Genomic DNA, 17,081 nt, shown 5'->3' with positions numbered 1-17,081 from the left:
GGAACATATAGCGAGATGGAATCTAATTCCATATTTAAGTTTATATTCGAGAATAGACTCAATTAAAATTAATATTCTTCCTAAATTATTATATTTATTTCAAACATTACCAATAGAAATTAACCAGAAACAGTTTAATGAATGGGATAAATTTTTGCAAGGAAAACGGCCGCGAATTAGATTTAAAACCCTACAACTTAACAAAGGAAAAGGGGGTGGGGCTTACCTTCTCTTAGGGAATATTATTGGGCAGCACAATTAAGGCCTATGATATGCTGATGTAATCCTTCATATGACGCTCAATGGAAAGTTATTGAGGAGAGTCTGACCTCCATCCCCATATAAGCTATTATAGCAGACAGAAGCTTGCAAAATTTAATAAAAACTATTGAAAATCCATGGATCAAGTTGACTTTTAAAATTTGGGAAACAGTAATAAAAGAATATAAACTAGAAGAGGATATAGCAGTTCTTAAGTGGTGTGCATATGGCACACATTTTGCTCCAAATAAATTGGACACCAGATTCAAAGATTGGACATATAAAGGATTAACAGCTTTATGTATGGTAATGGAGGAAGGCAGACTAATTAGTTTTGATAAAATGAAAGATAAATATTCATTAGAAACACAGGATTTTTATAGATGTCTACAGATGAGGCATTTTGTCAATAACACGATAAAAGCTAAGGCTGAATTGAGTAAACAGCTGCTAGACGTATTTAAAAGGGCAGTTCAAATAAAAATAGAGGTATTATAGGTGACCTCTATAAAGGATTAACAAATATGAAATTACACTCAACCTTGTATATCAAAACAAAATGGGAAATGGAGGGAGGAATAGAGATAAAGGAGGAAGAATGGACAACAATATGGGCATATCAATGGAAATGTAGCAGCTCACAGAGCTGGCGGGAATTTGGGTGGAAATGCCTGATAAGATATTTTATTACACCAAAAATCTCACTATGAAGGTAACCCTCCCGCTTGCTGGAGAAATTGTGGAAATACAAATGCAAATCACTATCATATTTTCTGGGACTGTCATGTTATTAAAACTTATTGGAAGGGAATACATGCAGCAATACAAGAGACATTTGGAAGATATTTACCTTTGGAAAGTAAAACTCTACGTTTTGGACTTATGCCAGAAGGATGGACAAAGAACGATAAATACTTGTTTAATATTTTACTGGCAGCAGGCAAAAAAGCCATCACAAAAAAATGGCTTTCTTCAGAGAGCCCAGCTATGAACACGTGGATGAACATCACACTGGACATTTACAGAATGGAGAAAATGACAGCAGATGTGAACTACAAGAGGGACCTGTTTGTATCACGATGGAAGAAATGGATGGACTACATTAGAAAACGCAGGCCAGTTTTTGCTTTTGCATTTTGACTTTGTTAACTACCAGAAGACTAGAGGAAAAATTAGTTACATTAATGGAAACAAAAACACACTCCCTATATTATTTATTTTTCTTTCCTTTTTCTTTATGTATTTTTTATTTATGTTGTTTGTTGTTTCCTGTTTTGCTTCTTTTTCTTTTCTTCTTCTTCTTTCATTCTTATTGTATGGATATTTTAGTTGTTTAAATATAGAAAAAAAGAAAAAAATATATGTACTGAAAGATAGCTGAAGTTGATGGTATTGTATAGTGATTCTAAAATGTCAATAAAAAAAAAAAAAGCTGGAATCAAATGAGTCCAAGTCTTCTGCTGATTCAGCATCACATTCATCTTTGCTCCTTGTTCTGCATCCCCACCATGGACTTCATTCCTTTCCAAGCCAGCCTTGAGTGTCCTTTATTCAGCTCATCCTCTGCTTTACTTTTACACCTGATTTTAGCTGCTTTTCTTCTCTCCCTCATAACAAGACAGCTTCTTCTGCCTGAGAACATGTTGGAGTGATTTACTAATCCAGGGCTGATTTTTGGGGAAAATAGTTCCCATTTTCAAAGTAATCCCCATTTTTCCCAGAATGAAATGTAAGTAGAAATAAATGATCTAAGTGAGAACATGAGCCTTTAAAAAGGCTCTTCTGAGGCTGCTGCCAGTGGTCAAAGCCTCCAACAAAGCTCTGTAAGTACATATGTGATCATAGCTTTAGCTTTTAAATGTTTATTCTAGTTAACACAAATCAGGTGGAACAACTCAAATAAAATATCAAAAATATTAAGAAGGCCTGGCAGGCTAAGGGCTTCAACTTTATGGATTCTAGGATATATGTGGACAATGACTATGCCCCGGAGATACAAAGAAGAAGAAAGGAATATGCGACAGTGAAGAAGGTGCTTAAAGAGAACAATATTCGCTTCCAGACGCCTTTCCCGGCCAAGCTAAGGGTGTTCTACAGAGAGGGAATTGTGACATACAACACGGCGCACGAAGCGACTACCGATATGGTGAAGAGGGGATTATCGGTAGAAGTTGTGAAAGACAGAGACTCATTCTTGGATCAAATAAAACAGCACACTTGGCAAACAAGTACGAAGAAGAAAGGTGGAAACTCGACTCCAAAGCTGGGTTTCAAGGAACGCCTTCAGATATTTAGGCACCAAGATGACAGTGGATAAACAGCAAGTGTGTGACGGAGCACTATACTAGAGGTAAACTCAAGAATATTGAGACCTAAGATGAACTGAGAATATGAATTTTATTTCGATTTACTTGTTTTGTTATATAATTAGTTAATCTTATAAAGAGGGCATATAAAATTACATTAAAGTCGGGTCATTTATTTGCACAATAAGTTGGACCCTACAGACCACTGGGCTTTCGGCCTGTGTGCCGGAGAGGGCACTCTTCCACAAGTGGACAGAAGAGTTTTTCCCTCACCAAATATAGCTAATATAGCGATTATGTTTTTGGAAGTCAACATGATTATATGTTTTCGTTGTATAATGTTTTTTTTTTTGGGGGTTTTTTTTTTTTTTTTCTTCTTTTCTTTTTTCTCTTTTTTTTCTGTTTTGGGGGAGTACCTTTCGATCCTTGGCTATGTACAGAGATTGGAATTATATAAGGTCGTACATCAATGCCCTGTAAGGTAACTAAAATAGTGTCATTTAATGTAAATGGTCTGGGGAGCCATATTAAAAGAAGTAAAATTATGTCAAAAATAAAAAGAGAACAAATAGAAGTTGCCTTTATACAGGAATCTCACTTATCGAAGCTCGAACATGATAAATTAAAGAAATGGAAATTTAATCAGTATTCCTCTTCCTGCCCTCAGAGCTCTAAAAGGGGTGTGGTAATTCTAATCTCTAGTAGGTTAAATTTTGAATGTATCCAAGAAATCAGTGATAAGGAGGGGAGGTTTGTGTTAGTCAAAGGGTACCTGGAGGGTATACTGATTACTCTTATAAATGTATGCTCCCCCAGGATCAGAGATAAAATTTTTCAAAAAGGTTTTTGAATTGATTGTTGGAGAGGCACAAGGTACTCTGATTTTGGGAGGAGATTGGAATGTTCGCCTCAACCCGTCCTTGGACTCATCAAACCCACACGCTCCGGGATTGAATAAAACAACCAAAAACATCAAATTAATCTTAAAGGACGTAGGGCTCATAGATGTATGGAGAGAACTAAACCCCAACAAGAAGGATTATACCTTTTTTTTCTCACCCTCATTCATTTTATTCTAGATTGGATTATTTTTTTATGTACCAAAAAGATTTTAGCAGGGTGATCAATTGCAGGATAGGAGTGATGGATTTATCAGACCATGCCCCATTGTACCTGGAAGTAGTGCTTGGATACGAAAGAAGAGTTACATCCTGGAGATTAAATACAAGTATTCTAAGCACGATGAAAGAACAAATTAGTCAAGATATAATAGATTATATAGCGGAAAATAATAATGAAGAAGTTTCCCCAAGTATTCTATGGGACGCCCTAAAAGCAGTGATAAGAGGAAAACTCATAGGTTACAGCGCTAATTTAAAAAATAAGAGAAATGAGCATTTAAGAAAACTCCAGACACAACTACAATATCTTGAAGATGCCCATAAAATAAGCGCAGTTACAAACTTACAATTAGAAATACAAAAGAAGAAAAACGAAATCGATGAAATTTTTTCAAGTGAAATACAAAAAAATATGGTTTTTTTAAAACAAAGATACTATGAGGTAGGAGGCAAATCTGCTAAATTACTGGCTTATAAATTAAAAAAACAACAATTAGAAAATACAATATATAAAATAAAGGACCCTCAAACAAATAACATTGTGTATAAACTTGAAGATATACAGTCAGCCTTCCTAAAATTCTACAAAGAACTATATACACAACCTAGAGTGGATATTAAAGGTATGATATCTTTTTTAGATTCATTCGACTTACCAAAGTTGAATGAAAAACAGAATATAACCCTAATCAAGGACATATCTGAATTGGAAATTAAAAAAGCTATTACAAAATTGAAACCGAATAAATGCCCAGGCCCAGATGGATTCCCATCAGACTGGTATAAAGAAATGAAAGAGGTACTGATTCCTTTGATGAGAACATCATTCAACTATATTTTAAAGACGGGAGTAATTCCCCCATCTTGGAATGAGGCTTCTATCTCTATAATAGCTAAAGAAGGAAAGGACAGGCTTGACTGTGGAAATTACCGCCCCATTAGTGTTCTTAACCAGGACTTTAAGATATTTACATACATTCTTGCCAAAAGAATTGAAAATATTCTTGTTCAGATAATTAGTTTGGATCAGACTGGTTTTATTAAGCAGAGACAAACGCAAGATAATGTTCGCCGAACACTACACGTTATTGATTATGTTAGGAAAAATAAAATTCAGATGGTCCTTATGAGCTTAGATGCAGAAAAGGCCTTCGATCGGGTTAATTGGGAATTTTTATACAAAGTCATGGATAAATTCGGATTCCATCAATCGTTTATCAGGATTATACAAGCATTATATAAATCACCAAAGGCAAGAATCAAAGTTAACGGGGCGCTTTCAAATGTTTTTAACCTACAGAGAGGGACACGTCAGGGTTGTCCTCTAAGCCCCTCACTCTTTGCTCTCTTCATAGAGGCCCTGAGTCAAAGTGTAATACAAAGCAATACTATTACTGGAGTCAAGATTAGGGGTCGAGAGCATAAGATTTCCTTGTTTGCTGACGATATTTTGATTTATTTGACAAATCCAAACACTACTTTCCCCAAGCTATTGTCACTTCTGGAGATCTTTAGTTCAATATCAGGTTATAAACTAAATATATCGAAGACTCAGATATTAACTTTTAACTATGAGCCCAATTATGAAATTAAGGCTAAAGCCAATTTGAAATGGGAAACGGAGCAGATGAAGTATCTTGGAGTAAATATTACTAAAGATCTGTCTAAGATATACAATGCAAACTTTAATCCTTTAAGTTATAAAATAAATGAGGATATTAAAAGATGGAATTTATTACCATTTTTAAATTTTGAATCACGTATAGATACAGTTAAAATGAATATCTTGCCCAGGATGCTCTACCTATTCCAAACACTCCCTGTAGAAATAACTGACAAACAATTTCGGGAATGGGACAAAATAATCTCTAGGTTTATATGGCAGGGGAAAAAACCACGGATTAAGTACCAAACTATTCAGTTGGCTAAAGACAAAGGAGGGTTGGGGTTCCCATGTTTGAAAGACTATTATATCTCTGCTCAATTGAGGACATTAGTGTGTTGGTGTAATGTAGATTATCAAGCGAGATGGAAAGAACTAGAAACAGTGACCTTAAAAGATTCTCCAATTCAGGCAATTCTAGGGGATGTGACACTTATTAAAAAACAAATTCATCAAGGAAACCAATGGATTAACCTACCTTTAAAACTCTGGTTACAATTTCTTAATAAGAATGATTGGATTGAAGAGGTTAGGATTTTAAGATGGTGCGCTTTTGACAGTGATTTTTTACCTAATGAATTAGAGGTAAGATATAAAAAATGTTCTGGACAAGGTTTAACGGCATATTGTATGTTTTACGATAAGGGAATTCTTAGGGACTTCCAATCAATAAAAGATCAATACCAGTTAAGTAAAACGGACTTTTTTAGGTTCTTACAAATTAGGCATCATCTATATAATTTTATACCTAAGAGAACAGATCTTTTTTCTTTACCTGTTCTGAGTATATTTGTCAAGGCTTATCAGGCTGACACAGGCCTTAAGGTGATTTCAAGATTGTACAAGGGTATACAAGAGGTTAAGAAGTGGAATACTACCTACATCAAAAAAAAATGGGAAAATGAAACAAATATAGCAATATCAGATAACATTTGGTATGAGCAGTGCACTTTTCAGTGGAGAATTTCTAGTTCTAATACATGGAGATGTTACGGTTGGAAGAGTATCTGTAGGTTTTTTATTACCCCTGCACAAAGTAAACATTATTTTAATCACTCTAATTGCTGGAGAAATTGTGGGGCCCAAGGAGTAAAACATTTTCATCTGTTCTGGTCTTGCCCAAGGATCAACATTTTTTGGGTATTGATCCACTCTGAGTTGCAGATTATTTTTGGTATGCAGCTTCCCTTTAATTGGGACGAACTTTTGTTTGGATATTTATACTCAGTAAATGTAGATAAAATGTCTAAGCAGTTGTATGGTATCCTGAGTTTGGCTGCCCGTAAAATTATTACCAAGAAATGGCTTAGTGTGAAAATTCCATCACTGGGTGATTGGCATGAGACTGTACATGGGATGTTTAAAATGGAAAGAATTACCTTCATTAAAAGACTCCAGTTTGATATATTTAGTGAAATTTGGGGTAAATGGAAACACTACATCCGGTTAAGGAGACCCGATCTTGTTTGAATCTCTGTAACTATATATGCCACATTTCTGAATCGTTATGTGTTTATATGTATATGATAGTATGTATGAGACTACAAGTGAACACATAAGTAAGTAGGTATGTGTATGTATGCTTAAGAATATGGGTGTGTGAGTGAATATGTGTGTGCGAGTACATACACACTAGAGGGTACACCCGTCTGTTTTTCTTATTTTTATTTATTTATTTATTTATTTTTTATCATTTACGTCTGTTCTTGATTATATGTTTATTTTGGATTATTTGTGTTTATATAGGTTGTTTAATAAAAAGAGAATAACAAAAATATTAAGTGGTCATCGGTACTCAGTTTGTTCAATACTGAATACAATGGAGCACAAATTGTCCACGTTTCTGAAATATTTCTGGGTGTAACTGTCACCAAAGTGCAATTTAGACCTGGCCTGTGGTTGTTATCTAAGTGATAATCATCAATTCTACTAAAACAAATACAAAATAAAGAAGTTTGACACATTCTGTTGATATCAAAAGCACACTGAACAATTCAGTGTTGTTTTACTGCTGTTCTCTCTTCACTTCTTCTCCTCTGATTCTCTCCACATGTTGCTCTGCATCAGTGCTCAGTTTCCTGACAAAACAAGATGAAATATTGCTAAATATAATAGTATCTCATTACGCTTCAACATAAGTGTTTTATTTTTGTAATTGTTTATCTGTTATTTTTCAGACTGAGTCACTGTGACCTGTCAGAGAGAAGCTGTGAAGCTCTGGCCTCAGGTCTCAGCTCTCAGACCTCTAATCTGAGACAGCTGGACCTGAGTAACATCAACCTGAAGGATTCAGGCGTGAAGCTTCTGTCTGAAGGACTGAAGAGTCCACGCTGTACACTGGAAACTCTCAGGTGAGATCAAGCATTTTTCTTTCATCAACTGACAGAATTAGCAGATTAATAATAAGGCAGTCCTCTAATAAGAGAAGTGGAGGTGTTTTGAAGGGCAACATACTCTTATGTTAACAAGACAGGAAGTAGTTCCTGGGAACTGCTTCCTTTGTTATTGTCTAAGTAGAAACATGATGGTAAAACAATGATGAGTTTGCAGAGGTGAATCCACAGCACACAACACAACAATGCTGTTGCGTGCTGAAAGCAGACTTCTCACAGATTCTGAGGCTGCAGGTTTCATCACTGTCCAACCAAAATTCACTGAACCAGCAGTAAATGAACGTCCAAAACTACGCTTCATGTTTAAAAAACAGATGATCAGGGGGATTTGTGTTTACATCTTTTTTGTGTAATCTGTTCACCTGCTGTTTCAGCTGTTTGGTGGTTGTTGAGATGGTTTTGTGAACGTTTAGCTGAGATTCTGACGTTTCTGTAGATACCACACATGTCTAATTACTTTGTACAGCATGAATGGCCATAACGAGGTTTTTAACAGTAAGAAAAGTTGTAAAACTTCAGAAAATATAGTTAAAAGTCCAAAACCTTCTACGTCTGGTGGCTTGTGGTAAGGAGCAGATCAAACGAGTAAAGAATTACGTTATAATTATAAATGGCTTCAACAGCACATTCAGGTCTGTGAGACTCATTCAGACACTGAGCCGTGGCTCTGTGCTACATGCACATATTTCTGCATCTCTGCCATTCAGACACACTTTATATATAGTTTATTTTATGTAGGATTCAATACTGAACTGTACATTTAGTCTTTTTAAAGGCAGCAATTTGTATTCGGGGTTTTCATAAAAGCCTTATTTTTATCCATTTACTGCTATTAGGAAGAACACGTGAGGTTTAAGACCTGGACCAGTTTGAAACCTTTTGTCCTCCACAGTGGAAAATGGGTGGAAATAAAAATGGGTCTCACTTTAGCCAGCTCCTAATTTTATCGGTTCTACTCTCAGCGTCTCCTGTATATCTCCTGTATAAATGTTGCACTCAGCTTTGTGGTCTCCAATATCACTGAAATGCAGCCAGATGCTGCTCATTTTGCCTTTTCACTCTTTCCTGACACGCTTGCATTTCAGTACAGCTCCCATTTCTCTGTGTACTGGTCTCTACCACTACCCTTGCTGTCTATGGGACATTTCCGTCCTCTTTCACATAATGGTATGATCCCAGTCTGTCTCTTAAAGTGTTTGGCCACATGGTTTGCTCATCAGAATAAAACCTCAGCCGTGCTCACATTGATTATCAGCAAGCCTGAAAATTCATCAATATTTGACATATGAAATTATCTCAAGGGCTTGATTTGGCCCACGGGCCATATGTTTGACACCCCTGGTTTACACAGTTTGGTATTCAATGTACAAGTGAGTTAGCTCTCAGCTAACTAGCAGACAAGCTAACTGCTGGGACTGCGTCTTTCTAACAAGAGCGTCAGACACTCAGACTGGTTTCCTTTGTGGATGATGATGTGTTCTCACACTGATCCTTCATGCTGATGCTGCCATCCACCCACTGCTCCTGGATTCTCATCATCATCTCCATCAGCCCTCACAATACTCCACCTTCTTCAGCTTCATGTTCAGCAGCCTGGATGGACAGTAATTCTTTCCATGGGTTATGGTGGGACATTGAGAGCTGAAGTCAAACAGCAGTGAGAATGAAAGACTGATTCATTTCTATTTAGTCTTGTGATGTGCAGCTTTGTTCAGAGCATTAAGGCCCAGCAAAGATCACTGAGGTCATAGAGTCCCTGATGAAACCTGTGTGCTTATAGAAACTGAGACCAGATGGACCAGAATAGAAGGACATTAAAATGAAGTGTCAGCTACACAAAGGCAAAGCTATTCAGTTGTTGCTGTGAGTTATTTAAATGGAGGATGGAGTCAGACTTTAAGCTGCTGGACTCAGTCACTATATCCTGTTGTCCTCATAGAACCTGGACACACAGACTCACCTGTGACACAGTGACACACAGTGTGGGCTACACACACATTAGAAAGTGGATCAGTCACACTTGTGCAATCATTTGTTGTGCTGGGAAACCATGAACACTTTGAATCACATTAATGTCTTTGTTACAGCAACATTCAATCATGAGTTCAAAAGTAGTGTATTGTGTACTTATTTTAATAGTACTGCAGTATGAGAAGTGCAACATTCAGTGTGCAGAAACAGATCAGGTGCTTTCTAACAGCAGTGTTCCCTTTAACACAGCAGCAGTTCAAATATTTCTGTCAGTCTGAGCTGAAACATGAATCTAATCAAATATCAAATCAAAGTTCTTTGCCTCTGCCAGGACGTTAACATTTGATCTAGTTTTTTACAAAGTTCCCTCAGCGTCCAGAGCCACCAACATACCTTTGATCAACAGCAAGTGAACATTTATAAATGTGTGTTTGCAGAACAGGAAGCAGCAGAACTATTGTTCTGTTATCAGGCAGCAGCACAAACGCTCATCAGCTCATTTACTGTGCAGGACTTTGAGTGTGTGAAGTGTGTGTTTGTGCTGGATTTCCTTTGGAGAATCTCAGTCAGAAACCAGACAAAGAAAAACTCTTTCAACAGTCCAGGTTGAGTTGACAACACAAACTGCATTTATCTTCCTCTGACTTGACATGTTCTTCCTCCTCTGCACCGAGCCAGCTGCTAAGACTCACAAGCTCATTGACATTTTCTGATGATAAAGAAACTCTCTTCTTCTGCACAATATGAGCAGCAACAGAGAAGAAGCTTTCACAGGTACAGATGTTGCAGCTGTGGCCAAGTACATGTGCTGCATGTTGGAGCAGCACTCTAATGGACAGGCCTCTGTACTGATGGTGGGCTCTGCTCTGTATCCACCACACTGTTCTCAGCTGAGTCTTCCTCCTGTTCACACTCTGATGAAGCACCAACAGGGCCAACTTCTTCTCTGGTGGCTCGGATGTTGTTGCTTCCACAGGTTTCCCTCCAACAACCCTCTGTTCCTGCAGTGAGTTCAGTAAGATCTGGGTAAACACTTGAGCTCCTTGAATCTGGCTCCAGCAGCAGTTTTCACATATACAATGTTGGCATTTTGCTTGCGTGTCTCCAGGTCTGTTCTGAATGTAGACTTGAATTTGACCATGTAGGCGGGGTCATCATCTGAGCTCTCCATCACCTGAGAGAGATGACAAAACACAGAATCACAGAGCATGAAACCAACGTTTCTCCTCCCAGAAGTTCAGTCACAGACCTGCAACAGAAACAAGAAGATTCAAATGACGCAGAGCTTTCATTTACTTATATCCACAAACATGTCCTCTACATATTCATGCTGTATTTACACACACATACAGAGGCTGTTTGTCTCTCACACACAGACAGGACACTGAGAAATACATCATGTTAAATATACCTGCAGGCTTCCAGCTGTGCGCTTTGTCCCTGTCAGCTGTGATTGCCATGGCAACCTTGGTGTTGTGCGCGATGCAGGGACGTGTTCAAAGGCAGACGTCTGGCAGCAGCATCATATTTGATGCACTATCTGTACTGAGTGTGCTGACTGTATTTCAAATGTCCCACTGCTGTGACACATGGATCACATGTTCTGCACGTTTCTGTAACTCCCAGGTAACCATGGTTACCCAGCCACGCCCAGTAGTCTCCAGAGAGACCAACAGCTGGTTCATGTTGTAACACCGTGGCTTTCGTAGTCTCTCCTTTTTCTACAGCTCATGTGTTCTTCTTGTGATGCTGCGTCTTGAGGCTCATACATGCCGTCATTTGTTGATCCTAAGAACGTTCCTCAGACCGACTTCTTCAACAACAGATAACTTTAGTTGTATCAACACTGCCTCCTGGAACAGTTTAAAATGAACATGTCAAAGATCTGTACCTGTCTCCATGTTTCTGTCCCCGCCCCTTTCTTTCTGTCCCGGGTCATGTGAGCGCGGCAGTAGTATTAGGCCCACCCTCAATGCTCCCATTGGCTGAGATGCATAATGACGCCCATTTCAAGCCAGCACTGATCAACATCCCTCCTGTGACCCATGGCTTTTATATTCAGAGCCAGTGAGCACTTTCACAATAATCATGATTTTAAAAACTGTGATTAAAATAATTGCTGACGTTAATCAATTAATGAGTTAACGAGATAATAACAGGTTAAGTTGTTGTGTTGAATTTGACTGTTTGATGTTCTTTATGATCTCTGGCACCAGTTCATCTGTAGGCTGAGCTCAGTCCATCCATTTAGTGAAATGATGTTTAAAGGTCTCCTTCTTCTGTGAGCCTGCACAGATCCTGAAGCAGAAAGCCTGGGTTAACAGAGAAATGATCATCACTGTGGTGATGCTCATCGTCTCTGACTGGGATTTGAGGTTTTATCAAAGCAGCAAAGAAAGCCTGGCTATGTTGGACTGGGTGTGGCAGCAGCTCCCAGTTTGAGTTCAGGAGACAGACGCCCTCTCTACTTTGAAGATCAGCTTCAAACTTTCCTTTTTGATAAAGCTTATAGTTTGAGCTGGATCAGGTGACCCTGAACCATCCGTTAGTTATGCTGCTATAGAGATGGATAACAGACGGATTGTTGTTTTGTGTGTCTGCAGTCTGTCAGGCTGTCTGATCACAGAGGAAGGCTGTACTTCTCTTGCCTCCGCTCTGAGCTCCAACCCCTCCCATCTGAGAGAGCTGGACCTGAGCTACAATCATCCAGGTCCCTCAGGAATGAAGCTGCTCTTGGCTGGACTGAAGGATCCAGGCTGGAGACTGGACACTCTCAGGTATGGAGAGAATGTCTGATAGAGGAGGAAGAGCTGGAAACATTTCCTGTGTCCTTCACTCACTTCCTGTTTGTTTCCTGCAGATGAGACATGAACAATCACACATGCAGGAATATTTTCAGGGACAGACACACTAGTCTAGCTGGATAGTACATGGATATTTATGTAGGGGTCTCCAAGTAGTCTGTTTGCAGGAACATTAATGATAACTGATAAGTCATGTTGAGAGTTTCATTAAAAGTAGACTTACAGTTAGGTCCATAAATATGTGGACAGAGACAACATTTTGTAACTTTAGATACACTTTATTAGGTCACAGGTGATACCTGAGATAGTGGTCACTGTGTACCTAATAAAGTGTCAGCCATGTGTATGTTTCCCATGCTGTATGTCCACAGTCACAGTGACAGTCAGTGACGCTGACAGAAGGATGAAACAAGGCTGTGAATCATTTCAGTCTCTGTGTGTGTGACAAAGAGGCAGACAGGAGCAGCTAACATTTGGAAATGGAAGTTTAAATAATGACAAACTCTACATTTACAGCTGAGTATTAGTATTAGCTACTATCATTTTTAATAAGTAAGAGGAAACAGTGTTAGCATTATTGGATAATGCTAACTCACATTAAATTAGCATTAGCTATTTACAACAGCGTACTTAGAATTAGCCGCTCACATTGTTAAAAAGTAAGGGAAAACAGTATTAGCAGTAGCGCATAATGCTAATTCACGTCAACGTAGTATTAGTAATTAATGGCAGCCTACTTTGTATTAACTGCTCACTAATATAATGCTAATTTGCATCAAATTATAACAATGTGAGCAGCTACTGCTAAATAGCATTAGCTAATAACAGCAGTCTAATGATGTTTAGGGGGACCGCTGGACTCTTAGCACCAGCTTTGGGGTCACAGGGTCACATCTGGAACACACACACACACACACATAGACACAGACACACAGACACACACACACAGACACACACACACAGACACACACACACACACAGACACACACAGACACACACACACAGACACACACACAGACACACACACACACACACACACACGCACACACACACACAGGCACACAGACACACACAGACACACACAGACACACACAGACACACACACACAGACACACAGACACACACACACAGACACACACACACACACACAGACACACACACGCACAGACACACACACGCACAGACACACACACACACACACACACACACACACAGACACACACACACGCACAGACACACACACACACAGACACACACACACACACACACACACACACACACACACACACAGACACACACACACACACACACAGACACACACACACACACACACACACACACAGACACACACACACACACACACACACACACACAGACACACACACAGACACACACACACACAGACACACACACACACACACAGACACACAGACACACACACAGACACACACACACACACACACACACACACACACAGACACACACACACACACAGACACACACACAGACACACAGACACACACACACACACACACACACACAGACACACAGACACACACACACACACACACACACACTATGCACAGACTGGTACTCTTTGTTCATACCTGTGTAAGACGTCATAATGAACTTGTGCATATTCATGTAAGCTCAATAAAGAGCAGTGTTACGAGGGAGCAGACGAGAGCGACTGAGGTCAAGTGAAGGAACGGCGCTGTCACAGTTCTCTCCCTCATCAATTGTCTGGTTCCAGCGGTGGGTCTGTGCTAGACGACCCATCACCAGCTTTTTCCACTGGTTACCAGTACGTGGTAGAATCCACTTCCAGATCTGGTTGTCTTTAAATCTGTGAATGGATTGGCTCCATCTTATCTCTCTTTAACAAAAGAATCCAAGTGGAGCCCTCAGGTCTGCAGATAAGCAGCTTCTGACCAGAACTAGACGTAAAAACAGAGGTGAGCTTTATCGATGGCTGCAGCCAAACTCTGGAACAGTCGCCCTTCACATCAGGTCGTCACCAACACTGGACATTTTTAAAAGCCGGTTGGAAACACATTTGTACTCTGTAGCTTTCAATCCTGACCAGTCTTTATAGTCATTACTGTGTATGTTTCCTATTTTCTCTCTACTCTGTGCAGCACTTTGGCTCAAGCTGTTTTTAAATGTGCTGATAAATAAATGTAGATTTCTTTGAATAAAACAGTGGAGCCGAGCTTTGAGCTCAGTGTGTAACAGTGTGTGTGTGAGAGCCATGTAATGTCCATGTGTGCATGCTGACTGTGCTGCTCTGACCCCCCTCCTCCTTTCAGGGTGGAGCCTGCTGGAGTCCGATGGTTGAGACCAGGTCTGAGGAAGTGTAAGTGTGTTTTTAATGGGATTCATGAAAACAAAGCAGCACACATTCAACCATCTTCATCATGTCAGGAGTCATCATCAAAGTGTCAATCAATGAACAGATGATGGATCAATAACTGCAGCTGGATTGTGTTTGTTCTCTCCATCAGATTCCTGTCAACTCACAATCGACACAAACACAGTGAACACAAAGCTCCAACTGTCTGACAACAACAGGAAGGTGACACGTGTGTGGGAGGTTCAGTCATATCCTGATCATCCAGACAGATTTGATGTTCATCCTCAGCTGCTGTGTAGAAATGGTCTGACTGGTCGCTGTTACTGGGAGGTCGAGTGGAGAGGAAGAGTTGATATATCAGTGAGTTACAGAAGCATCAGAAGGAAAGGACTCAGTGATGACTGTGTGTTTGGATGGAATGATCAGTCCTGGAGTCTGATCTGCTCTGATGATGGTCCTCAGTCTGTCAGGCACAATAACAGCTACACATCCATCTCCTCCTCCTCCTCCTCCTCCTCTGTCTCTAACAGAGCAGCAGTGTATGTGGACTGTCCTGCTGGCACTCTGTCCTTCTACAGAGTCTCCTCTGACACTCTGATCCACCTCCACACCTTCAACACCACATTCACTCAAACTCTTTATCCTGGGTTTATGGTCTGGTCCTGGTGGCTCAGTGTCCCTGTGCTGAGTGGAGTGTAAAGAGTGTCTCCTGTTACAGAAACACTCTGACTGTTGAACAGATAGTTCAGTCTGTACATGTCTGTCTCTTTCACTCACAAACACGTTTTCAGATTCATGGATTCAATCAGTTGATGTTTGAAACTCTTCTAAATGATTCCTTGTAAACTTCTTCCTCTTCAGTCACAAACAAACAGGAAGTGATGTCACATGTGTTCCTGTCCACACAGCAGAATGAGTCTATTGCTGACAGTGATGTACAAACAGAGTGAGCATTTCTGAGGCCCAAAATAAACTGAGTAGTTCACTGAATGAACAATGGACTGTGAGCTCAGTTCCTTCATCATTAGTATGGATTATATATGTATATGTATTATATTAGTATCATATATATCAGGTGCTGCTGCTTTCAGTCATTGTGCAAATGTGCTGTTTGTAAGCTTGTAAAGCTGCAGTCAGCTGAGACTGAAGAAGTCACCTGATCAGTGAGCAAACGTTTCTGAAAACGTCCAGATGAACAGAATCAACCTTTTGGGATCAGCCAGCAATGCAGCATCATTGTTGTTCAGCTTCAGAGGTTTGCAGGAATGAACTGATGACCAGAAACAGCTGCAAAGTCCAAGAAAATACCAGCTGGAGTTCAGCTGCATTTGAAGAAGTCAAAGAAAAGTAAGGATGGCAAAGGGCGACGTTTTCTTCCAAAGAGCTGCAAACATGGTCGACGCCTCATTAGAAGAATCATCTGGACATTTGTGAGGAACTCTAACCAAGAAAGCAACGTCACACAGATCCAACAGACAGTTTCCATGACTGCAAGTGTTGAGTGGAAAAATGCTACATTGCATTATTGCATCCTCTCACCACAGGAGGCGCTGTTGGCACCACTGATTGCTGATCAGCTGTTCTCTGATGATCTGATTGATACTGTGAATAACGGGACTCACTGAACTCTGTGACACAGTGAAGATTACAGAGTTTAACTTCACCCTTTAAGACTGACCACAGAACCAAGTCCGCCAGAGCTTTTGTTATATTTTTACATGCTGTGGAGCCATTTGTGGGAGCATTTCAAGTTGCTATACATCAATACAACTGTTATAGCCCTAATTTTAATAATATGTATGCATTAAGTCCATAGTAACTACATAAACTGCAAAAAAAACCTCTGCTCATCCATCTCTGTGTGTATCAGGATACATTTGGTTCATAATACACAGAAAAATCAGAGTTATTACCTGTAATAAATGTGAAAGATTCCTGCAGTGATAACCAGGCAGGACTGAAACACATCCAAGCTGTCACCACGGTAACAGCACCGTCCATCCACAGGTGAGGGGAGGAGCAAAAAGAGGGACTTTGACCATTTTATACTAAAAACACTCAACTAATGTTTCTAATATGAAACAAATAAGCCCACATTAATGTGAGCGTTTATTAAATAATAATAATGATGATTTCCTCCTGATCTCATTTCCACAGCAGAGAAAACTGTGGTGTATATTGAGGTGGAGGGTGTGGTCTGTGGCTCAGG

The 17,081-nt window shown here is 39.6% G+C and overlaps 1 protein-coding gene across 1 annotated transcript in view; it reads left to right on the top strand.

The window, feature by feature from the left end:
* LOC147337099 (protein NLRC3-like) overlaps positions 1-17,081 on the top strand; it is a 58,325-nt gene that overhangs the window by 19,804 nt on the left and 21,440 nt on the right. Inside the window, exons 6-7 of the mRNA XM_086286250.1 lie at positions 12,319-12,492; positions 14,829-14,873. Of these exons, the coding sequence (XP_086142376.1) occupies positions 12,319-12,492; positions 14,829-14,873 (219 nt within the window). The remainder of the gene's footprint in view (positions 1-12,318; positions 12,493-14,828; positions 14,874-17,081) is intronic.

Source organism: Aulonocara sp. 'chitande type north' Nkhata Bay, linkage group LG3 (assembly GCF_057382095.1).
Source record: "Aulonocara sp. 'chitande type north' Nkhata Bay isolate Kocher_YH1m ecotype deep benthic linkage group LG3, A_spYH_male_GT1.1, whole genome shotgun sequence".
NCBI lineage: Eukaryota > Metazoa > Chordata > Actinopteri > Cichliformes > Cichlidae > Aulonocara > Aulonocara sp. 'chitande type north' Nkhata Bay.
This window is presented reverse-complemented; position numbering and strand designations above follow the sequence as displayed.